The sequence below is a fragment of the Rhipicephalus sanguineus genome, chromosome 10, assembly GCF_013339695.2.
Source record: "Rhipicephalus sanguineus isolate Rsan-2018 chromosome 10, BIME_Rsan_1.4, whole genome shotgun sequence".
NCBI lineage: Eukaryota > Metazoa > Arthropoda > Arachnida > Ixodida > Ixodidae > Rhipicephalus > Rhipicephalus sanguineus.
Window position 1 is genome coordinate 83,693,760 of NC_051185.1, and position 25,373 is coordinate 83,719,132.

General features: G+C 46.4%; 1 protein-coding gene across 1 annotated transcript in view; it reads right to left on the reverse strand.

Moving 5' to 3' along the window:
- Positions 1-11,774: 11,774 nt before the first annotated feature.
- Positions 11,775-25,373, reverse strand: part of LOC119372181 (uncharacterized) — a 132,539-nt gene continuing 118,940 nt past the window's right edge. The window contains exon 7 of the mRNA XM_049419567.1: positions 11,775-12,158. Within this exon, the coding sequence (XP_049275524.1) occupies positions 11,972-12,158 (187 nt within the window). The 3' untranslated portion in view covers positions 11,775-11,971. The remainder of the gene's footprint in view (positions 12,159-25,373) is intronic.

Consider the following 25,373-nt stretch of genomic DNA (forward strand, 5'->3'; position numbering starts at 1 on the left):
TGCTCGACCCCCCTCCTTCCTCCATTTTTTTTTTTTTTGTGGTCTCTTTTATGTGTCATTGTGGTGGCCCTCTTACCGCCTTCAACTCCGCGTTTGTTGATCCCCCCGGAACTACATCGTAACCAGCGTAACCCCGACCAGGGGACGCGCTTCGCACCCCGCATGAGAAGTTTTCAGGAGAAACTGGCGGCAGCGCCCCTGGCGGGCGCCCAGGCTGTCGACGCGGAGAGGGCCATGGCGGCGCGGCGCAGGGATACGGCAGTGAGCCCACTGCCCCATTCTAGTACACTGTAGCGGAACGCTGGATGACAGAGATTCGCGAAAAGAAGGCCGCGCCTAGGATATTTTGGAGCCACCTAAAAGCGCTGGGTAGGAAGTCTGTCACAATGCAACAACATATGGTAGATGAAGGAGGAAATCAATTGGAAGGGTATGAAGTGCTAGCTAACATCCGAAAGATAACAGCCGATTCGTTTAAAAAGGTCGAACAGGGGATTCCCCCGATGAGTAAAAGTACGCAAAGGAGTGCAACCGACGAAGATGTAGTACTAGAGAATTTCAATTGGAAGAAAGCCGAAGGAAAAATTCCTAAGCGCACTACACCGGGCTTAGATGGGGTTCCCGTCAGCCTCATTAACGAACTCGGACATAACACTAAAGAAGCACTACTGAAAGCCGTAGAAAAGTGCTTACAGGAGAGGGAAATACCAGACAGTTGGCGAAAAAGTAGAATGAACTTAATCTATAAAGGCAGGGGAGAAAAGGATAACATTCGCTCGTATAGACCGCTAACCATTACATCGGTGCTATACAGGTTGGCCATGCAGGCAGTAAAATTAAAAATAGAAGCGTGGGTAGAACAAAATGATATTCTGGGAGAACTTCAGAATGGATTTCGAATCGATAGGCGGTTAGACGATAATCTGTTTGTTCTTACCCAGTGTATAGAAATATCGAAAATAGAAAACAGGCCCTTATACGTAGCTTATCTAGATATTACCGGGGCGTATGACAACGTTAATCAGGAAATTTTGTGGGATATACTGAAAGAAGTGGGCATAGGTGACGACTGTATACAGCTTTTGAGGGAAATATACCGAGAAAATACAGTTTGTATAGAATGGGAAGGAATAAGTAGCAAGGACAGCGTTGAAATTAGCAAGGGGCTGAGACAGGGATGCCCTTTGTCCCCGCTGTTATTCATGCTGTACATGGTGAGGATGGAAAAAGCGCTAGAAGGTAGCAACATTGGATTTAATTTGTCACACAAACAAGTCGGCACGATGGTTGAGCAGAAGCTTCCAGGTCTATTTTATGCTGATGATATTGTCTTATTTGCGGACAGTCAAGATGATATACAGCGACTGGCAGATATATGCGGAAGGGAATGTGAGGCTCTAGGACTAGGATTTAGTGCAACAAAATGTGGATTGATGGTATTCAATGATCACGAAGACCATGCGGTCTTTATACAGGGCCAAAAAATACCGAGGGTAAGCGAGTACAAGTACCTCGGAGTATGGGTAAATGGTAGCAAAGAGCGGTAGGAAAGGGAACGAGGAATGCTGCAATTATGAAGCACAGAGCTTTATGGGGGTACAATAGGTACGAGGTGCTTCGAGGGCTGTGGAAGGGTGTGATGGTCCCGCGGCTTACATTTGGGAACTCAGCGGTGTGCATGAAGTCAGAGGTACAATCAGGAATGGATGTAAATCAAAGGACGGTGGGCCGCCTCGCGTTGGGCGCTCACGGGAAGACGACAAATGAGGCTGTAAAGGGTGATATGGGATGGACAGGCTTTGAAGTGCGGAAAGCTCAGAGCACAAATGAGATTCGAAGAGAGGCTGAGGAAAATGAAGAAGAGTAGATAGGCAGAGAAGGTTTTCAGGTATTTGTATAGAAAAAGCGTTGACACGCAGTGGAGAAAAAAAAAGCTAGGAGGCTCACCAGTAAATATACGGCTAACAGTGCGGGCGATATGGCAACAAGGAGCATTAAGCGGAAGGTCAGAGAGGCGGAGAGGACTTATTGGATGGCAGCGATGGAAAAGAAGCCGGCTCTGAGTAACTACCGAAAGGGAAAAAACGAAATAAGGAGGGAAAGGTTTTATGATAATTCAAGGGGAAGCGCTTTACTGTTTGAAGCAAGGTCGGGCTGCCTTAGAACGCGTAGTTATAAGCGAGATTCAGTAACGAAGAAGAACAATGTACATGCTGCGGGGGAACTAAGGAAACGATGGAACATGTACTAATTGAATGTGGCGATATTCACCGAGGTATACGCGTGGGCACGAGTCTACATGAAGCCTTGGGTTTTAGGGACAACAATGGAAAGCTGAACACGTCCGCGATAGAAATAAGAGACGGTCAGAGTATTGGTGGCAGAAAAGTAGAGATAAAGAACAAAAATAAATAATGGGGGAAAAATAAGGTCATTCTGCCTTAAGAGGCAGAGAGATAGACCGTGAATTTATATTTTTTGGTATAATAACATAGATTTAATCAATATAGATAAGGTATTAGGCCAACATGAAACAAGGAAGCTTCTTTTTTTTCTTTTTTTTTTCTTCGAGCCTGGTGGCAGACATGTCACCGCCCCGTTATAAAGGGGACGCTCATAGCATCCATCCAAACTCCAGCGCTGGTTCTCTATACGCATGTCCGCAATGGTTGACGGGGCGGCCACCGCAGCGCACGCGACACCCTTTCTCCACTACCCAAACCCAGCCTGGCAGATATTATCCTCGTTGACTACGAGACGGCCGGCCATAAACGACTTTGCCCGGGGTAGAATTGCTCAATCCACTCTTAACAGTATTAGCAAGATCACCTCCCCCAATATATAGGGACATGAATTGATTTGGGTACCGGTACATCTTAGATGATTAGGAGGTGCCACCACCTAATCATCCAAGGAGGCTACCTCACATTTACCGAGTCGACTGTCCTGTCATTGTTCGATGTGCCAGGTTATGCATGACGATATATGGGGCCGAGGACCCCCGATGTTAGATTCCATTGCAAGAACTGTTTACTTCCTACCGTTACCCATGGAGCGACAGAGAGAGACGAAACTTCGAGGTTTGTGTGGATAATTTTTTTTTTTTTTTGGTGGGGGCAAGGATTTTATAATATCTTCGGCTTAACGTCCCAAAACCACGACATGATTATGAGGGACGTCGTAGTGGAGGGCTCCGTAAATTTTGACCCCCTGGGTTTCTTTAACTTGCACCTAAATTTAAGTACACGGGCCTCAAACATTTTCGCCTCCATCGAAAATGCAGCCGCTTGGCCGGAATTCGATCCCGCGACCTTCGAGCCAGCAGTCGAGCGCCATAACCACTAGACCATCGTGGCGGGGGCAAGGATTACGAGCCTCCAGGGGAGGGGTGGGGGGATACAGGCGTGCGCAGCGTTCCCCATAAAGGGGGGGGGGGCAAAGGTTAATTGCAGTGCCCCCCCCCATCCTACTAAGTCAATGTACGGGGCAGATTTTGCGCCTCCCCTCCCTCCCTCTTAGGTGACTAGAAGGGTCAATGTACGGGGCAGATTTCGCTTAGGTGAGTAGGGGTGGCTGCCCCCCCCCCTCTCTGTGCGCACGCCTATGGGGGGGGGGGGGGTATTAGGAGGGTAACGCGCACGAACATACGAATGGGCGTCAGACCCCACGCCTTTTGCCTTTGAATGCGGCGCGGCGACATCGGAAAGCGAAGCCAAGGAATCCCTCCGACAAGATTAACCTCCGCACTTGGAAGAGTGAAGACACTCAATCCTCGGTACACACCGCAGCGCACATGACACCCTTGCTCCAACACCCAAACCCGGCCTGGCAGTTCGACCCGCGCGCCGGGCAAACAAAAGAGCACGGGCACCTGCAGCGCCGATGTCAAACCGAGCGTTTCTACGAAGGGGGCAGAGGCCCGGGCGAGACAAAGGGGATAGCTTAGCCAGCTCGAGGCAGTTTCTACAAAGGAGACGACGAAAGACGGAAGCAAGGGAACAGGAAAAGAAGTTCTCGCGAAGTAGCAGAACTAACAAACTTCATCATCTAGGAAAGCATCTGCCTCCGACGAGGAGTGTTCCATTCCCAGTGCTGGGATCCATGCCGCGACCTTTATGACTCTCCTTTCCCCCGCAACCCACGACGCTGCGTCGTGCTAGCCCCACAAAGGAAACGTCTTGCGGAGACTCTGTGGCACAAACACGCGGACAATCGCATCGAGTTGACAGGTACGGACTACAGAGACGACAATCCACACGGCTATCGACGACGTTCTCTGCAAGGTTTTGAGACTTGGCTAGTTGGCAATCCATATATAAATCAACAGAGTTGGACAAAAAGGTGGGGAGTGCGGGCGTTCCGAACTGGGGGGAAAGAAACGTCCCGAGCCTGACCCGACATACGACCTGTTTACAGCGCGAGGTAAGCTTTCTTTTTCCTTTTCTTTTTTTTTTTTTTGCAATACACTGCGATATTGAACCATCCCCTACACAGACAATGCTCACATAGCATTCTGCATGCGTCTATTAGAAGTTCCGCACAGTTTGTTGGAAATACCTTACAGCAGTGGCGTAGCCAGGGGGGGCACACCGGGACCGTGCCCCCCCCCCCCCACACACACACGAAATTTTTTTCGCTATGGCATACACAGTCTAAATGACATTTGACCACATCTGCCTGCCCGGCCCCCACTTCAAATCAAGGAGGTGCCCCTCCACCCCCCCCCCCCCCCCGCCCCGAAAAAATTTCTGCCTACGCCCCTGTCTTACAGTCCTGGAAGGGAGGCCTTGTGTAAGTTAAGTCTGTCTGTAGTACTTGTATCGTGCAGCAGTAGACGAGTGTGCAAATACACATCCTTCAGAGGCTCAAATGGTTTTGGTGCCACGCACACACCAATTATATTGAAAAGTGCCAACTCTTTGATAGGGAAGAAATACTTACACACTGAGAACCGAGACTATCAATTTTTGCAAGTTCACCTCTCAATCTAATCGGTGTCTTCCGTTTGCCATGCCAGCACGGCGCTTCTCTATGGCGAATAATCAGAGCAGGGAAAGCCAAGGGAATTATATTTAGCGCAACTAAAGGCAAGAAGATGCATGTACCTTCTTCCATCTTATTGAAACTGTTGATCACGTTAGATTTTTTAATAACGTTATAGGGACATACAAGTAAAAGAAGTAGTAACAAAGACTGAAAATTCACTCAATATAATTTATTAAAACCAATGTCTACTTCCGCTGAAAACACTTATTTACCCTTCATTGTTTCTGTCCTGCGTTTACTACTGTTTACAATAATGAGGCGACACAACACAAACCTTCTTAAGCTTGGAAGGCTTCAAGTTTCCTAAAAAGTGTCTGATGATTTTGTCTTATACAACCAAACACGAGTGAGCCAACATACAACCCTCTACAAATCAGCATAAAACCCTCTACGAATAGCAGGTTCCAAGTGCCTTAATCACGCTCTTGTAGTGTTTCTTGTGCTTGTGAAACAAAAGCCAAAGTACATAAATAGTTCAAACAGATAAAAGCGCACTTATTGCACCTTGAATACAGCATCCCAGTAAGTTAAATTACAGAGCCAGCGCAGAAAGTTCATGTGCAAATGCTGCCTGCCTGACCCAATGGCTCTACATATTGTTTCTCTCCTCCACACAAGGGACCATGCATGGAACTATATTCAAAACTTGACCGTTGAATTCAGTCTTGCAGGCTCCGATTGGCCCAGAAGTCTGCTACCACACCCTCTCTCGATGGCTTAAATTTCCACCGTAACAGAACTTTACAATATCCACAGTAGCACTCTCATAGTAGCACTCTCATAGTCTCAACTGCTGCTTAAATAGAACTGGCTCTACTGTGATTTGTTTTGAACTTGTGTTTTGCACCCTTGTTCATCTCTCAGTAAATGGAATTCCTGTTAAATATAGAGCATATTTTCCTGCTCCCTTCAGATACCATTTAATGAAACCCTACTACATTTGATCAACAATCTACAGCCAAACCTCAATATAATGAATTATCGGTTACAACAAAATAAATGGATCATAGTCGTCCCATTAAAACAGAGCCCCAAGTATGCATTTATAACAAATTCTTGCACATAACGACGCCATTTTTGAGTCAGATGAGACTTGGTTTTAATGAGGTTTAAGCATGCGATTGTTGTGATGCAGGAGATGAACGGTGACATGAAGGGTCACCTGACCCTTCATGTCACCGTTCATCTGATGATAAACTCTCAGGATTGAGAGTTTATCATCAGAAATACAATTCAGGACTGCTATAATGTAACTGCTTAATTGTGCAAAGAACAGACCGCTAAGACGAGAAGATGTCGCAGTGCCTGTGATGTGCTCTTGTCCACAGTAAATGAGGTGCTCATCAAAGGTGAAGCTTTATGTTCAAATGAAAGTATATTAACAGCAGGAACAATGCCAATTCCAAAGGTACAACACAAAAATAATCTGACTCGCTATCACAGCTCTGAAAAAGTGGATGTCCAGCCAAGCTGTGGGAAACAACCACTACAAATGCTGAAAAGGGGGTGGAGGTGGGAGGGGGAGTTCTTTATAAAAGTGAAAACATGTGGCCCACGAAACTAAAAACCCATTCTTAACTTCCAATGGTGCGAAATCTCAATGTGGCAAAGTGCTGACACCGAAACTGACGTAGTGTAACGTGACCACGTCATCATCTAAAACATCACGTTACATGATGATATCATCAAGTGACGACATCACCTAATTATGTCCCATGTTGACATCATGTCAAACATGAAGTCACGTGCTAACAGATTCTCCCATGATGACATCATGTCAAACATGAAGTCACGTGCTAACAGATTCTCTGTAACAGGAAAGGATACAAATTAATAGTGCATTCAATTGGGCTCCGTAAGAAACTCCACAAGAGCAGAGCAATTATCCCTGCGGCTAAGCCCCACACGCACCCCAAATGAAAGAGTAACAGGTTCTGAAGAGCCATCGCACAATTTGTATTGTTATTGTTTTCCAGCCACTACAATGCTGCCCCACTGTCTCCCATTGATATGCTAGAACGTTGTCTATGGACAAGGTTTTTCTCTCTGTCTCTTGGGAACATGTTTGCTGCAAGCAATTTTGCACCTCCTCACAGCTATGGTGGGGCATGTGCCCCCATCACTAATTTCAAGCCGTTGCCCTACGTCTAAAAGAAACATTCAGCTCCAGAGTCAGTTGCTGGCTCTGAATAGGCATTATATTAAAGGGACCGACAACTGATTTTTCTCGACCCAGTTTTTTTACGGCGCGATAGGAAGCTTACCCTTCGTAACGTTCGTAGCTGCAGTGGTTTATCCTAAAAGCACGTAGTTATATTATAAGCAGTATTTTTTTATTTGAAAGGCTCCAAACACGCATGAAGGCTTGCTCCAGCAACGCTGAGAATTGATAGCAATGCCGCTAGCCCTTGTGAAAGCTGTCGTTGTTCTGCTTTCGCAGGAGTTACTGTAGCTATGCTTAACCACCGTTATTTCGAGCTTTCCAGCCATTTTTGAAAATAGCAAGCTGTTACAATGAGATGATGTGGCTTTATACACCTTCTCAGTATTTGTACAGCGTTGTGCGCGCCTGCGACCAAGGTTGCCTGCGCCTGTGTCATGGATGGCTTTTCGCGGCATGGTATCATTACGCCAAGCGAAGGCAGCGCCACTTTGTTGCATACAACTAACGCAGGCCTATATGTACATTTTTATGGAGTAATATCTTTTAATATAAAGAAATTAACAATATTTCAGTACTAACAGAAAAGTAATCGAACGCATACGCCAATCAATGGTCACGTGACCGGCTTCATCGGACCGTGTATTATTTTGCCGCCAGAGGCGCCAAAGGTCATTTTTCGCGACTTTCAATGAAGAAATAAAAATATAAATCCGCGTCTCACAAAATGAACAGGGTTGGTTTGAGTCAATGCGACGGACAATCTTTCCACCAGTGCAGTCATCCTATTTCATGTTCTGGGCAGTTGTCGGTCCCTTTAAGAAGTTCACTTTTAGTGTCTGTTGGGTGTCAACTCCAGATACTGAAAGTGGCCGTTTTATTGAAATGTGAGAACATTATTAAAATTTCTAATATCAAATTGAATAGTTCTGCGAGTAATGTGTGTGCATTAAATCGATTCACTCTTCAAGTCAGGTAAGTACCTTTTATATTTGTAAATACTGTGGATATTTTGCTAATCACTTAAAATAATTGGGACACTAAATTCATCCTAACAATTATGATAGTAGTGCAAAAGTATGATATATTTCATCCCAGTGTGCACAGTATGAGTAAATCACAATTTTAAATAGTACCATTGGCTGTATCGCTACATGCCTTACTAATGAGAACTAACGCCAAGGAAAGTATAGGGGATGTTTTTAGTAGTAAATGTAAGGTAAATGTGAAGAAAGAAAAGTGGACGAAAAGATAGCTTGCCGCGGGCAGGGACCGAACCTGCGACCTTCGAATAACGCGTCCGATGCTCTACCAACTGAGCTACCGCGGCGGCCATCCCCCCGTCCACTTTATAGGGTATATATGTGCATTTAAACGTGGGAGCGTCAGTCAGCGCCGCCAGTAGCCATGACGGCGAGTGTGGAACACTCTTTTTCTGCCTGTTGGCGTCACGTAGCACGTGAACTTACTACGAGCTGGCAGCTGACCAATAATCCCTCGCATACTACCTGAAAGCATCAAGTCTGCCAGAACGAGACCCTCGCTATGAATGAAGGAAGGAAGTGTTAATTTCAAGGGCTCGCTTTCTTTGTTATACACAATATTAATGAGAACTAACAGACAATAACGCCAAGGAAAGTATAGGGGATGTTTTTAGTAGTAAATGTAAGGTAAATGTGAAGAAAGAAAAGTGGACGAAAAGATAGCTTGCCGCGGGCAGGGACCGAACCTGCGACCTTCGAATAACGCGTCCGATGCTCTACCAACTGAGCTACCGCGGCGGCCATCCCCCCGTCCACTTTATAGGGTATATATGTGCATTTAAACGTGGGAGCGTCAGTCAGCGCCACCAGTAGCCATGACGGCGAGTGTGGAACACTCTTTTTCTGCCTGTTGGCGTCACGTAGCACGTGAACTTACTACGAGCTGGCAGCTGACCAATAATCCCTCGCATACTACCTGAAAGCATCAAGTCTGCCAGAACGAGACCCTCGCTATGAATGAAGGAAGGAAGTGTTAATTTCAAGGGCTCGCTTTCTTTGTTATACACAATATTAATGAGAACTAACAGACAATAATGCCAAGGAAAGTATAGGGGATGTTTTTAGTAGTAAATGTAAGGTAAATGTGAAGAAAGAAAAGTGGACGAAAAGATAGCTTGCCGCGGGCAGGGACCGAACCTGCGACCTTCGAATAACGCGTCCGATGCTCTACCAACTGAGCTACCGCGGCGGCCATCCCCCCGTCCACTTTATAGGGTATATATGTGCATTTAAACGTGGGAGCGTCAGTCAGCGCCGCCAGTAGCCATGACGGCGAGTGTGGAACACTCTTTTTCTGCCTGTTGGCGTCACGTAGCACGTGAACTTACTACGAGCCGGCAGCTGACCAATAATCCCTCGCATACTACCTGAAAGCATCAAGTCTGCCAGAACGAGACCCTCGTTCTTCACATTTACCTTACATTTACTACTAAAAACATCCCCTATACTTTCCTTGGCGTTATTGTCTGTTAGTTCTCATTAATATTGTGTATAACAAAGAAAGCGAGCCCTTGAAATTAACACTTCCTTCCTTCATTCATAGCGAGGGTCTCGTTCTGGCAGACTTGATGCTTTCAGGTAGTATGCGAGGGATTATTGGTCAGCTGCCAGCTCGTAGTAAGTTCACGTGCTACGTGACGCCAACAGGCAGAAAAAGAGTGTTCCACACTCGCCGTCATGGCTACTGGCGGCGCTGACTGACGCTCCCACGTTTAAATGCACATATATACCCTATAAAGTGGTCGGGGGGATGGCCGCCGCGGTAGCTCAGTTGGTAGAGCATCGGACGCGTTATTCGAAGGTCGCAGGTTCGGTCCCTGCCCGCGGCAAGCTATCTTTTCGTCCACTTTTCTTTCTTCACATTTACCTTACATTTACTACTAAAAACATCCCCTATACTTTCCTTGGCGTTATTGTCTGTTCTCATTAATATTGTGTATAACAAAGAAAGCGAGCCCTTGAAATTAACACTTCCTTCCTTCATTCATAGCGAGGGTCTCGTTCTGGCAGACTTGATGCTTTCAGGTAGTATGCGAGGGATTATTGGTCAGCTGCCAGCTCGTAGTAAGTTCACGTGCTACGTGACGCCAACAGGCAGAAAAAGAGTGTTCCACACTCGCCGTCATGGCTACTGGCGGCGCTGACTGACGCTCCCACGTTTAAATGCACATATATACCCTATAAAGTGGACGGGGGGATGGCCGCCGCGGTAGCTCAGTTGGTAGAGCATCGGACGCGTTATTCGAAGGTCGCAGGTTCGGTCCCTGCCCGCGGCAAGCTATCTTTTCGTCCACTTTTCTTTCTTCACATTTACCTTACATTTACTACTAAGAACATCCCCTATACTTTCCTTGGCGTTATTGTCTGTTAGTTCTCATTAATATTGTGTATAACAAAGAAAGCGAGCCCTTGAAATTAACACTTCCTTCCTTCATTCATAGCGAGGGTCTCGTTCTGGCAGACTTGATGCTTTCAGGTAGTATGCGAGGGATTATTGGTCAGCTGCCAGCTCGTAGTAAGTTCACGTGCTACGTGACGCCAACAGGCAGAAAAAGAGTGTTCCACACTCGCCGTCATGGCTACTGGCGGCGCTGACTGACGCTCCCACGTTTAAATGCACATATATACCCTATAAAGTGGACGGGGGGATGGCCGCCGCGGTAGCTCAGTTGGTAGAGCATCGGACGCGTTATTCGAAGGTCGCAGGTTCGGTCCCTGCCCGCGGCAAGCTATCTTTCGTCCACTTTTCTTTCTTCACATTTACCTTACATTTACTACTAAAAACATCCCCTATACTTTCCTTGGCGTTATTGTCTGTTAGTTCTCATTAATATTGTGTATAACAAAGAAAGCGAGCCCTTGAAATTAACACTTCCTTCCTACATGCCTTACTAGGCACACAACAATCACTCGCACTACCTGAAACAGCTCTAAGCATGCAAAGAATCTGCATGTTTGTCTCTAGTGTTCAGTGTGTTATTAACATTATTATGCATACTAGGATGTGAGCATCATTTCATATTGATTGTAAAAACAGCTATTCAACTACGTTCGAGCAACTGAGCTCCATGTACGCACATCAGTACATCTCTACCCATTATGGAACTGACCAATATGCACCATAATAACAATGAACAGGCATACCAGTTTATATGCCAGAACATGTTTTAACGCAAGATTCCATAGGATCATACATGATTACAAATGCATAACATGAATTCTTCAAGCCATGACACACATCATCATTAAGCAAGTGATTTTGATCTGGCATATATTCCCGTCACTTTGCACGACAGTTGTCAATGCCACAGCTTGTCTTGAGCCAAGTCCTGAAATTGCAATTAAGTCCTCTTCACCGAAATCACAATCAACTGCTTTTGTAGGCTAGAACGATAAACAGTGGTTAACACATTCATCTAACCATTGTATGTATATCCGCAGTAGAATCAATCAACCCCAATGAGTTAAGGCACGTTTATTGTGAAAAACCTTCGTGTATCTTTGTCCCTCAATGCACGTGGTGGGCCTATTCCCAAAACCTGACAGCTTACAACCTACGTATTACACAACAACCGGTACCATTGGGTACATCGACGACATTCATTTAATGCACGAAAAGAATTTGTGACTAGAAACTGCGTGAACCGGGTGCTTTCTTTTTCCTTGATAAAAACAAACACCGGGAGATCACAGCAGTTGCTGAGGGCAGCATGGCAACAGCCTAGCGATCGGCGGCGTCGCCTTCGCTCTCCATGTACGCCTTGTTTCCTCTGGCAGAGCACAGGGACTCGTGCCTTGCCAGCATCAGCTGCTCCATAGAATCCATGTGGCCGTTCAGCTCCACCGTCTTCTCGCAGTGGGTGTGTAGCCGGGCTCTCTGCATGCATTGCTGGTACCGGGTCAACGCCCTGCAAATTCAGAAACACAATGTCACTCACCTAGCTCAAAGATGCTTTAAACCAGGCAACAGGAACGTGTTAGGCAACGTGAAGTGAGGTAATGAATCCTAATACCGGTGAACACAAGCTACAGAACGACACATGACAACTGCCAGTCTCTAGTGTAGTCTGTAGGCAATAGGAATGTATTATGCGACTCCATGAAGCGAGTTAACGAATTCATAGTACTAGCGAACAGACACTAGTGACCCAGGGTTCGTAGCGGTCCTTGAAACCCTTGAACCCTGGAATTTCAAATAGCATATTCAAGGCCTTGTAAACACCTAAATTTTTGTAGGTCCTTAAAGGAGCACTGACACAAAAACTTTGCACCTTGCTTTTTTTTGTTGCAATAAATAGCTTATGGCCCACTTATCACAGCTGGAAACCTCGTATGCGCGAGTGCACAGTGATTATTTAGAGACGTCTTTAAAGTGCCCAGTTGCAGTTTCGGTTTCAAAGAGCACCGAGCTATGCAGGAGCAGTTCCGGTGGCAAGGTATATACACAGCTGGCCATGTGACCACGCAAGATTGTGACGTATGCGACGTGCAAGAGTGGGCGTCGCACCGACAGTTCATCTGCGACGCCTGCACTTGCTGTGCAATGTCGTCGCCCTCGTCGTCGTCGTCATCATCATCTGAAGACGACGATTTTTCGCAGGCAGGAGTCGCCACCTTGTTAGACGTGGCCAGCCACTTTCAATTTGACCCACTCGACAGCGGCGGCTCGGCAAGTGATACCGACAGTGAAAGCGAGGGCAAACTGCAGAATTGACCTGCGCATTAGAAATGTTCAATAATAAGCACAACTCAGTGTCAGATGTCGCCGCGAGCACAGTATTAACAGTGATGTGCTTCTGTTCTGAATTGTATTGATGTCACATTTTTGTGATACAAGACACCAAAGCAAGAAGAAAGGTTGAAAATATCATATAGTATATCCCCTGTTCGCAGACATGCTCACCCCATTCTACATTTTATCAGGATTTCCCTCGAACGTAGTACAGATAGACGGATAGTCGCTGTATAGCTCGTTTATATGCTGCATATGCTGGTTTTTTTGCGTACATTAATGAAGGCTCTAAAAAAATGAGCTATAATATGCTCAACTGGGAATGTATCGTTGCGTGGTGACACGCTCGTGCAATGACAGCAATGCGCATGTGAAACACGGTATCGGGATGCTTGCAGGTGCCAGTGCGGACGCTGCAGAGCAATGGAGATAGAGCTAGAATGCATGTGCTGCAGAGAAATGGAGCACGTGGACGCACTCAGAGGCGATGATGAATGCATCACGACGCACGCCACCTTCGTTCAAGCATGCTTGAATGTACACGCCCTTCAGGTGGCCTATTATGTGCTTATGGAAGAGCGCCCGGTGCTTGTGGAGGCCCCAGAAGTCAACTGGTGCTTAAGACCTTTTCTATATTGCCTTTGATAAAGAATAGTACGTTTGCAGGTTTGTGTTGCCAATCGGCATTTTTCTGCAATACCACGCCCGTCCATCTAGGTTGTTATTGTTATCACTCATGAAGCTAAGCCTATCAGCCGAAGAGCTCGTGCACTCTAGAAGAGCCGTACAGTTGGGGTAAAATATTCATATACCACGGCATAAAAACAACAATGAATACCTGCTTCAACTAATAGATATTCTCAAATCCCGCGGGACTTCTACTATGCCTGCTGTATGCTACAGGAAGCATTGAATACAGGAGGTAGGCAGCTAGGGGTGTGTTTATTACGAGTGGGCACTTCATGTCAGTGTTCATATATATGTGTAAACGCACAAGAGTAAAAATTTCAATTGGGAGGAAGGTTGAACTACCTTCCCTAGAAATTACTATGGCTTTCTGAAATCTTCCAAACCTTCTGCATTTATTTTCAGAAGGTACAGGTACACTGCGTACAGGCAGTTTGCCCGCTGGGTATGACACCGCCTGGGAAGGCGAAACAGGATGGTTCTGCCCAGCTACGTGGTTACGGCCATCAGGGATGCGGTTCCCACCGAAGAGTACACTGGCTTCCAATATCCTCAATATTAAAGTCATTTTGTATGTGTCTCGTGTGACTGAATGCGACTTTCGTGGCCCATATTTCATTTCTTAATGCTCGGCAGCGCAGAACCATAGCCTCTAAGCCATCATCGTGGGGGCATGGCCATGGTGCTATAACTTGTAAACAGGGACACTACCATTGCCCGTGGGCTGCCACATATGGTACTACATCAATCTAGCAAAGTGGTGGACAGGAATAATGGCCTTCAACCTTCGCTTCCTTCAGCGCATTTATGGGCCTTGAGTAAGGCAGTGGTACACTACTTCTTATATCTTTAGTTTCTTGTGGCCTAGAAAAACCTTGTAGTTGAGAAATTAACTCCGAAACCACTGCATTTATGACAATGCAGTAACAAGCTCAAATACGGTGAACAAAAGTTGTGTCACTCACGCAGGTGAGCTGTTCAATGTGGGCTCATACGTCCTGCTATGGACATCCAGTTCATGTTCCACAGGCGTCTCCGATTTGTAATGGTGTTGAGCACCGATGCCATGTCACCTCCACTAAAAGAATTTCTGGAAGCTCCAGGTCAGCCTGGCATGCTAGAATCACAGTCGGGCATGAGTACACTATTTTGAGGACTGCCAGCATGATTAAATATTACAATGACGTGAAAGGCACTCACCCACTTCCTTCAATGATTGGCTTGTCTGTACCTTGGCAACTTTTGTGCCAAGCTTCCGCGCCACTTGCGTTGCCTTGGAGCGTAATTCAACACGGCACTGCACTTGTGTGTCCACATTTACTTCCCCTGTGGAAATAAGTAGTCAGGTATTTGGCTTCAGTCTAGTTCTCATATAATGTAGTTACATATTTTGTCGTGATGTTTAAAACTACAGAGTATATGCTGTTTGCTTCATGTGCTGTACAAATATATTTTTTCTACGTACTCGTGGGCAGCAGCTTAGTTAAAAATTGCCCAATTTTGTGTAACATGTATTGGACGGGACCGCTGTTATTCATTCATAAACCGCCTTACTAGGCAGTAGCTAAATATGGAGCTTCATATCAAGGTGAAATTGAAATGTCTTGAAATTGCAGTACCTCTTTTTTTTTTTTTTTGAGCGAGTCTCCAGCTTTGGCATGCTGTCACCTATCTCTACGGTCATGGCCGTTTGCTTGCGGGACGCGGCCTAGCCTCCAACTCACAGAAGCCCACGCGTATCTCAATGTTTCCAAATACGACTTGATGACCTGTCATTTCCCGATACCAAAAGAGCAACGTTTTATAAAGCGGAGATATACGCGTCCACTTTCGATCGCGACCAAGCCTGCTCTGGATTGAAATGCCTGAACACGATCGGCACTGTTGTGCAGCTTGTGCCAGAGCCAAGCGTGAGCCTGGCATTCAATCACCAATATCGCAGTCGAAAGTGCGCCATCGGACAACCGCACTGCTTGGAAGAAACGGCCGCAATGGAACTCGTTCTCAGTCACCAAAACGCGATGAATACCCACCTCCTGCGATCTCGGCCTCGTTCATCTCACAGTCAGCGCCGGTGTCCACGGACATGGGAGGGGACACAGCAGCCTCAGTCTCTGCGTCCGTGCTTGCCTGCGCGATAACAGGCGTCATCGCATGTGATAGAATAAGCGAGAGCACCACTCAAGCAGTACGAACCTGTAGTCGAGGCCGCTTGGGATGTGAACCTTCCGAAAGGGGACACGCTGCAGGGTAAAAAATAGTCGGGATAGCATCTGCATGTAGATGGTGCGCCGACTCCGAGTCCGGCGGAATCCTTCTGCGGCAGCCAGGCTCGAAGTGTAGTCCGCAAATGCGACTGGTCTTACATGGCATCCAATCTGTGCGTCCGGCACCGCGCACAAACTCGATCCATTTTTGCCGGCGAGGGCCATCCGCGGGAAATCTGTGCATGATTGAGCCTAACCGTGACTTCGACTGGCAAAAGTCAACCACGCAGGTAAACCCCGGCATATTCACACTTATCGTGGAGTCAGTGCGCAATATGTAGAGTTTACAGAGGTAGTGCGTAACGTCTGCCCACGGGCACGACAGGCGAACAGCGGAAGAAAGCACAACCAGCACACGAAAAGCCGCAGGCACGGAGGAAGAAATACGGCAGGATGCACACACAAGCGCAAGAGCAAGGGCACAACCAGCAACTAGCCAACCCAAACTCGTGTAGGTTTGTTTACACGACCACCAAGGTATATGTAAACTGGTAGCGTAACTTCCGTAGGAGCCCACGTGTCAAGCCGGTGGCTAGTTGTTGCAACAGTCGCCATCTATGTAAGGAGGGGACAAACAGAATTAAAAAAAAAGAAAAAGTTGACGTCACAACCGGAAGCGGAAATGACGTCACGTTTTAACGCGATGGGCGCGAAATTATGAAATTTTTTGACAGGGCGCCGCTTCTTACTTTTTTTTTATAGCTGCATGTTCTTTTTCTTATCACTATGACGGCTCCATAATGGAAGCCTGCAAGATAACGGGAAGACGAAAAAGGCAGATTTGATAAATAAGATGTATTTTATTGGCGAAATATTGCAGTTGAACAGGATATTACCCCAAAATATATAACACAGAAATCAGAAGTAGCATAACAATTCAACGTGCACACTGTCATGGTGTAATGTGGGCCCAGGATCCGAAATCATTCAACCGGCAGTCAGGTGATTCTGTACACACAACACAGACTTTAACACAACCGATAACTCTGACAATTCACACACAACACACTACAGCATTCCTTATTTACATCCTAAACGTCCTACACGCATCGCACACAAACTGTCCTACTCGCCGTTATGAACTGTTGCCGCTGCGGCGAGGTCGGTCTTCACCGGTACTCCTTGGGCAGTCAACAGTCACGCTGCCTTGACCGTGGCGAGGTGGTAGTGGTGGTGATGATCGCACTGCAGGCCGGTAGATCACCAGGCCGCTGCAGCGCAGGTTAGCTACCCGACGCCAACATGAGCCGCGGCCTCCTCGTGACACCACTCGGGCCCCAGGACCTCAGGCCAGGGACAGACTAGGCTGCCGGTCTCCGTGTCAGCACTGGGCACAGAGCGGGAATCAGGCTCACCAGGTCCACATGGCTGCCGGACGCCTGGTTGAGTGACGCAGCCCGAAGCAGGGAGCCAGGCTCACCAGGTCCGCAAGGCTGCCGGACGCCTGGTTAAGCGATGTCGCAACCCGAACCGCCGACCAGCGGCTGCCGTTCCAACCGTGTCGCGCTCCAACTCCTCGAGCCGCACGCCCCGCTCGCGCTTCGTTTTCGTCGTCTTCCCCTCCAAGGCGTACCGCAGAACAGAACTGTCGTTCCCTCTTCGCCCCGTCACGGGCCACACAATCCACATCATCACACACACAAACCTTGCACACGTGTTGCTCTTGCATCCGTAGACAGCGCAGCGTTTCTTCGCGTAGCGTGGCGGACTCATCGTCCCGAAGGGCGACAGCACGCCGGCCGTGCGCTGGCAAAACACAGTCACTGAAACCGTTCCCGATGGCTGCGATGGGCTATATTACCTTCTGCCAAGTACCACGACTAGAAAACAACGCTTATGCGAGGAAATCACCTACGGACGACAGGCACAAACCTACTGCGCAAAAACGAGCGAGGCCATTTGCAACTGAAAATTATATGAAAATGCGCAAAACCGTTGGCCCTTGTTACCAGACTGCCTGCATGTGCCCGCTGTTTCTGAAAATAAACGACAAAAATTGGCCACTCAACCACATACCCAAGACTAAAGTTTGATTAAAGTAATCTACTAATTTAATTCGTGACAAATAAAATTGAAACTAATAAAAATAAACGCTTAATTAATTTTTTGTTTTCATTATTTGTCCCCCCACTCACCTAGGAGCGCTTTAGTCGTCACGCGGGTGTTGATGTTTGTCGCAATAGGTTTCCGACCACTTTTCGTTCCGACTTTCGCGACCTATTTAGATTGACCTTGCGACCACCGCGTTGATGTCGGCGTCGCGAGGCGCTCGCATCTCGCTCAGTCGCGCGGCATGCACTTTAACATTGAATTTAAATATATTCTAGGCTATGTTGGCCCTTGATATTTCGTAGTCGTTATGTATGGCTCCACGTACATCTATTTCACTCATTATCTCGCCTTCGAAATTTTGTGTCAGTGCTCCTTGTAGTATTTTCTCGAAATGGAGCAATTTAAGGCTGTCGCAATAATATGTTCCATTTTGAGAAAACATTGGACACAGCTCGATACGTTGAAAATATGTTTAGTTTACAAAAATCGAAGTTCAGGGCGTGGGCAAGCAACTGTCCTCCGAGCTTCAGCCGTCTCGCTCAGAGGCTATGCTTTTTAATATTACGATCCCGTGGAAGCTTTCCTCGCTGAGCAGAACGATTGTCTCAACATATGCGTGATTTAATTCAGTTGGCGCCGCGCAGGCGTAAGTTTCAACGCCACTTTTTCGGCAGCAGGACATGACCAAGATGACCAACGACCAACGTCCAATGACGTCACGGCCGCCATGTTTGTAATCGCTTTTGGCGGGCTGCTTGCTTGTGTTTATGTCGTTGTTGTGGTTGCTGTGTCTTCTGTCCACGCTTCATGCTGCGTAAGTTACACTGACTGCATGTAAGTACCTCGAGGAACTGTGTAAGTACGTATGTTTCACGTGTCTCTGGCGGCGGACGGCGCTTTTCGTTTTGTTTGTGCTAGCGGTCAGTGACGCGGCGGGTAAACTTGAGCAGCTTTGCCTTTTCCTTGTGCATTTAGGGACTAGACATTCTGATGACATTCATTTCTATTGCCTCATCCACTCGCTTGATATAACAGAGAGAGCGGGACACGCAGGAAGTATTGCGCAAATTCCAGCGCTTCAAGTCTCCAAACGTGGTTCGCATGAGTGGGTTTCGCGTGTTCTTTAGGTTTTCTTGATTTTACTCCCGTCTGCAACGTTGTTGTGCATCGAAGTGCAGGGCCTGTGCCTTCGCTTCGCCTCACGGCATGGAGCTGGTATGGTGGCGCTACTGCTCTCGCCCTCTATCGGGCTAGCGGCGCACTGTTAGGATTGTCGCACGGCCACCTGGATCGGGGAGCGCGGCACCGCCGCGCGCCCCGATCCAGGTGGCCGTGATTGTCGCCTACGGGCCCGTCTGCATGTTTCAAGGCGGCGGCTATGGTTGCGGCGGCCGCTGTTCTCCAAGAACGGCCACCGTAGTTTTTTTTTTTTTTTTTCTGTCTGCGTGTGCAAATACGCTGTGCTAACTTATGTGTATTTATGTTTTTCTTTCTTTCTGAAAAACCTCTCAAACTACAGCCGTTTAAAGCTGTAGCCGAAAAGCCAGCAGGCAGCGACTCTTGTTAAAAAAAGCATTCCACAAAACTTCGTCCCCTATTCGCCTCAAGCCATTCGAGAAAGAGAGATCCCTCTCAGTCATTCTTTTCACTGAAAACCCAACTGAGAGCCCTACCAACAAAAAAAAAAGAAAGAAAAAGCCGACAAACCCAGCTGCTTGCGCCGGAAACAAGTTCTTTTCCGTCCCTTGGACACCACGCGGGGAACAGTAGATTACCCCCCTCCCACACACACACACACGCACACCAACACGCTCACAACGCGCACACACACTTTACAGACAGTGAGACTGCAAGGCAGTGCAAGCGCCCATCAGTTCGTCACTGGTTGTCGTCTGCTAGAGAAGCGCACCGCCGCCAGCCCGCGCGTGAACGTGAGGACAAGGAGCGACGATCGTGTGTTGTTCTGCGGTTTCCGTAGGATTGAAAGTGCAATAACGTGCGTTTCAAGAGGAGTTCTTGGTCGCTTGGTACGAAGTTGCACGCGAGTGGTCAGTGTGCGGTCTGAAAGAAGGATTGATGTGCGCGATGGAATCTTCCGACATTTGGGAAATGCAGAGTGCAATCGAAAACCGTGGACTACGACGTACGAGTGGAGGTGAGCTTTTGATTTTTCAGTGCTCTACGTGTTCTGAGCCATACCGAACTGTTTTCGTTCCCAACGAAGAGGACGCGGCAAATTTGTGTCTGATTCCGCAACGGCTACCCCTGCTCGCCGCTCTGGCTGGCAAGAAATCACGCGTGAGAGCAGAAGACGCAGACAGGCACATTGCCCCTCTGGGTGGCCGTTGTTATCCTGCTATCTTCCTATTTCTTTTTGACCTTGTAAGCTTGTGTATACATTTAAAATAAATAATTAAAGGCGAAAAAAAAAAAACGCACGAGAGTGGGGACACTTATAGACGGAATTCGAGGCGTTGCTTACGCAGCGCCGCACAGCTGCGGTAGAGTTGTCTTTCATTTTCGTCCGACTTCTGAGGTAACCCGCAGAATTTTAAAGCTAGTTGCTTCCGAACGGTGTTCCTACAGCTTTTGTGCCAGCCATGCACGCAGAAGTACGGAAAATTACCGGAGTTCTGCAACGTTTTGACGTCCTTTCGGCGAGGAGCCATGCGTTTCTACCGTGACTGCGGGCACGGGAGCAACAAACGACAATCCTAAGTTTTCCGCCGCGGCCGTCCGGTGGCGCTGCCTGTTCAGTTCAAAGCTGCAGCGCACTAGGCCTATAGGCCCCGTTCTCTACTCGATATATTCGACATATTGGCCGCCCACTATAGTTTATGCTAGTCTTGATGTCTTATTACGCGTTGGGTCATCCCAACGTTTCAGTTATGAGTTTAAGGCATCTGATTAGCTCGCTTGTGTACGACGCCGTCGGAACTTCACCGTAACGGTAGTAGTCCTGTAGTTTTGAATTGATTGCTCGAAAGATGTGTGTCGGTCCCGGCTGTGGCGGTCGCATTTCGTTGGAGGCGAAATGCTGCAAGCTCGTGTACTGTGTGATGTCAGTGCACGTTAACCCCAGGTGGTCGAAATTTCCGGAGCCCTCCACTATAACATGCCTCGTGGTTTTGGCACGTAAATCCTCAGAAATGTTCATTAGGTAATTGCTTATTGTGACGAAAAAGGCGAGCCGAGGTCGTTCACTTGAAAAAAGAGCCATATATGAGAAGGTAGCGTTTTGGGTTTGTTCGCAGGGCCTGCGCAGCAGCCTGAGGCATCGTGTTCTAGAACACGTCATTGTGACTTTTGGAAGGTAGTTTCTACCTTGGACGCTTATGACCAAACAGGACCTACTGAGGAATGCCACTCAGTTCTAATATGAAAGTGGGTATAATTTTTATGCTCCAATTCACAGGGCTTATAAGTCATGAGCAACAAATAGTTGCAATATCGAATTTGCTCAGCGTCTGAAAGAGCATTGTAACTGTTATACGAGCACTACCATATCTGGGATGCCCTCTGCCATCTTTATGAAAGGGAAATGTGCGAGTACGTGGCAGGTGGCCTCATCTGACTCGTGTACGTCAGAACGAAATTGGAAGATGTTGTTGTGCTTGCAAAAACACCATGTAAAATGTTGTTTCTATTCTCAAATTTAACTTGTAGCATGCTTTAAACATTAACAAAATTATTCAATTTAGCATAGACATACTGTATCACCGTTTCTGAAATGGTTAAAGGGGTACTGACACCTTTTTTTCGAAGGCGAGTTTGCTCTGCCATACAAATCTCCTGTATGCAGAGACGGCTCTGAGCAAGTGTGAAGCTCACCAAATGCTGATAAGATATTTTAATTTGACATTAAAGTCAATTTTTCCATGGCGCACCTACTGAAATCGATACTAACTTGACGTCGGGCTACAGTACAACTTCTGGTGACTTCACGCATCAGTCTGGCTAGCTGCGATGACGTTAGGTACCAAAGCTTCCAAGATGGGGGCTGCTTGTGCGTCATCAAAACTTCCAAAATGGCCGCTTGTGCGTCACCAACGGAGCCACGGTGCGGAGCAGTCGTGGAAACGTCACTATATATTGCACGAGCACGTGACGAGAAGCTAATACCATGTTGTGATGTCAGGGTTCAGTAGGAACTGAAACTAGCTTTTAAAAACATACTGCAATGACTTTTTCAGGGCACACTCGCGCTTAGCACTACCTTTTCTAGGCTCTCGAGGGCTTGACCTTTCATTTGACGCAAAAAAAACAACTGAAAATATTCTTGTCAGTACCCCTTTAAAGCAGTGATTGTGACGGGCAGCGTGAATGCTATATCAGATTACACTCTGCGCACATGCATATCAACAAAGAAGGGAATGTGGCAGATTCCCTGCAGGCAGGACACGTTTGCCTTAGCTTATCATTACCTCCGTAGTATTTTCTGGAAAGCGTATTTTGGGATATGCACATCTGTCTGCTTCCAGTTTGCCTAATTTCAATTTTGACAGTTTATCATTAAGTTTCTCATTTTGTGCACTTTGCATTAAAACTTTGATTAGTTCTTGTATGGTTAGATACAATGTGACAGTAATTCAGACCTTCTTTTACATTTTGGAATGTTACTGTTAGACATGCTTGAAGTTTATAGTGCACAAGAAACATGTCTACAACAGTTCTTTCAAACCTTCAGACCCAACTATAAGCAAAACACGATTTACAACACATGTGTGCAGCATGGAGAAAAGTTTCGTCATATTGCAAGTTATACTGTGAGATAGAGATATGGAAGGATGTTGTGTAGAGGTATTGCCTAAATTATCTATCAGTTCTGCCTCAATAATTTCATAGGTCAAATGGCTGCTGCTTTTGTTAAGAATTATAAAAGGCTAAGTAAACAGGAATATGTGAGACAATGCAGCACAAAGCTCACTTGCAAAACGAAACACCAGCCAGTTAGTTGACTGTGCAGAGTCAGTTGTCTATAACATGCATTGGACACTATGCTGGTGTATGCAGAAGGTCTCTAAGTGATTGCTTCCAAGATCACTAGGATAGCACGGCAGCAGCTGCATTAAGGGTTTCTTGATGCACGCTGTAATAAATAAAAACAGTGAAAGCATTGCGGAACCGAATTAGCTTTATCGAGCGTGTACAATTTTTAGCACGTACAGCAGTTGACTGACTTACAAAATTATTGAGGTGGAATTCATCTATTCGGGTGATACCTATGCGTAAGTACAGTCTCTGTCTCCCAACAAGCTTTCGTACCTGTGATTCCACATAAATTCTAGATCACGCAAGCTGTGCATGCGTGATCTTGAATATGTATTGCATGTATCTTTCGTGCACTCTTAAATATAAGCTCCTTAACTTCTACCAGCGTGTTTCATGTTTTCTGCTTGTCCTTGTCTAGTGCGCTTTATGGTTCAGTGACTCTGTAGGTGCTGTACTAACAAGAGCTAACTTGCATAATGCAAGCATAGGACGTCTCTTATTTCAGAAGTATGTAATCTGCTATCTTTAAACCGTGCAGGGTGAAAGTGGTCACTGCTCCATGAACTCTCGGTCACCTGTGAGCTCGAGCACCTGCAGTGACTGAGTTGCGTCGATCATAGAGGGAAGTGCCACAAGTAGCATCGTCGGTTGGAGCACAGACTGCCATATGCACTGACCATGCATGCCGAATTTCGTTGTGTGCTTCTTGTCTACTGGCATCTCGCAAAAGCTCTCTAGCATCCTTGGATGCCTTAAACGGCAGCAAGTGAGTATCATGGCGGAGTAAAATGCAGCGTGTGAACATAAAGAAGCACATCCATGCACCGCACACCATCAGACCTCGGTATTTAATCTTATGGAAACTAGCAAGCATTCACAAAGAGCTGCAGCTGTAGTGAGTGACTGTCATTGCAACATGAACTGATACCTTAATGTCAGCTGGCGTTTTTGCAAGACATTTGTGATTTGTCATTGCAGAAAGAATGCCATATTAATTCAAGCAACTACAACATAACCAATTCATTTCAGTCAGTGCTTCCCTCGTTCTACTTCAAGACCTTTGAGAATTGATGGTTATGAACATGAGGTTTAGGTAAACGACCACCTCACTGGGCCAAGTCAGTGTTTTTTTCTCCTTTTGCACATTTCTCATGTCACATTTTTACTTGTGCGTAGTGAATTGTTACCTATTTTACTTAATATGTCACACCGATCTGTTAGTACAGTAAATGTTCTTACTGGCCGTGGCAGTCGCCCTTTTGATGGAGGTGAAAATGCTGGAGGCCACTGTACTGTGTGATATCAATGCACATTAAAGAACCTCTGATGTTTTGAAATTTCCAGAGCCCTCCATTACGGAATGCCTTATAATCATCGGCATTTTGGCACATAACGTCCCAGAAATTAATATAGTATGAATGTTCTTACTGGTCTCTCTGGGTTCAGTGAACTTTGGAGCAGCTGCCAACCTTGTGAGATCATAGAAATAATTTTAGTCGCGCTCTATAGCTTCTTAGTCAACCCTGTTCAAATATAGTGTTTTTTTTTTAAGCAATACGGATCATTTATCAAAATTCTGTGACAGTTGCACTCGTGTCGTCATTGCACATGAACTCCATGTCTAGATGGAAATACTTTTCAGAAGGTAAAATTATATTGATGCGACTAATTAACAAAAAGTCATTGATTAACTTTTTAATTATTCTGTTCAGGGCAGTCTTTTATGTTAGAAACTTGTAGTGCGTCCCATTTTATGGCATACTTTTTTTAGAAACTGCGAAATTTGCCTGTAGGTAAATATTCGTCATCGAATTTTAAGGGTGAAATCGAAACTGATCGTGCCCGGTGCACAGGAAACGTTCTGCTGCATAAGACCGGAACTACACGTGACAAGGAAGTGACCAAATTTGAATCAAGGCGTGCTGGATCAGAATGTGGTCAGGAAAATCAGCACGCATTCTGAGACGCTCTAGTGGACAGCTTACTTTTGCGTGGGATGTGTGATGTTAATGTTTCTCTTTAAACTACAAACAGGCGCAAAAATTATTTCGCTCGTCTGTGAGAAGTGCCACAGTGGCTGCCCGAATTTTATGTTTCACAGGCAAAGAAAAGGTCGATATATTATGTTTTTCTGGCACACAGCTCAAAATAAACAAATAAGCACCAACCTCTGCTTGCAAAGGTGAGGTGATCCACTAGCGCAAGTGTAATGATTTGCCGCTTTTTATAAAAAGATACGGCCAAGATATGCCTTCATTCAAATTTCGTCACTTCCTTGTCACTGGCAGTTTCGGTCTGATGCAAAAAAAAAATGGTTGCATTTCCTGCATGCTGGATGTGATGAGTTTCAGTGTTACCCTTACAATTCAATTATGAGCATTTGAAATTATGTG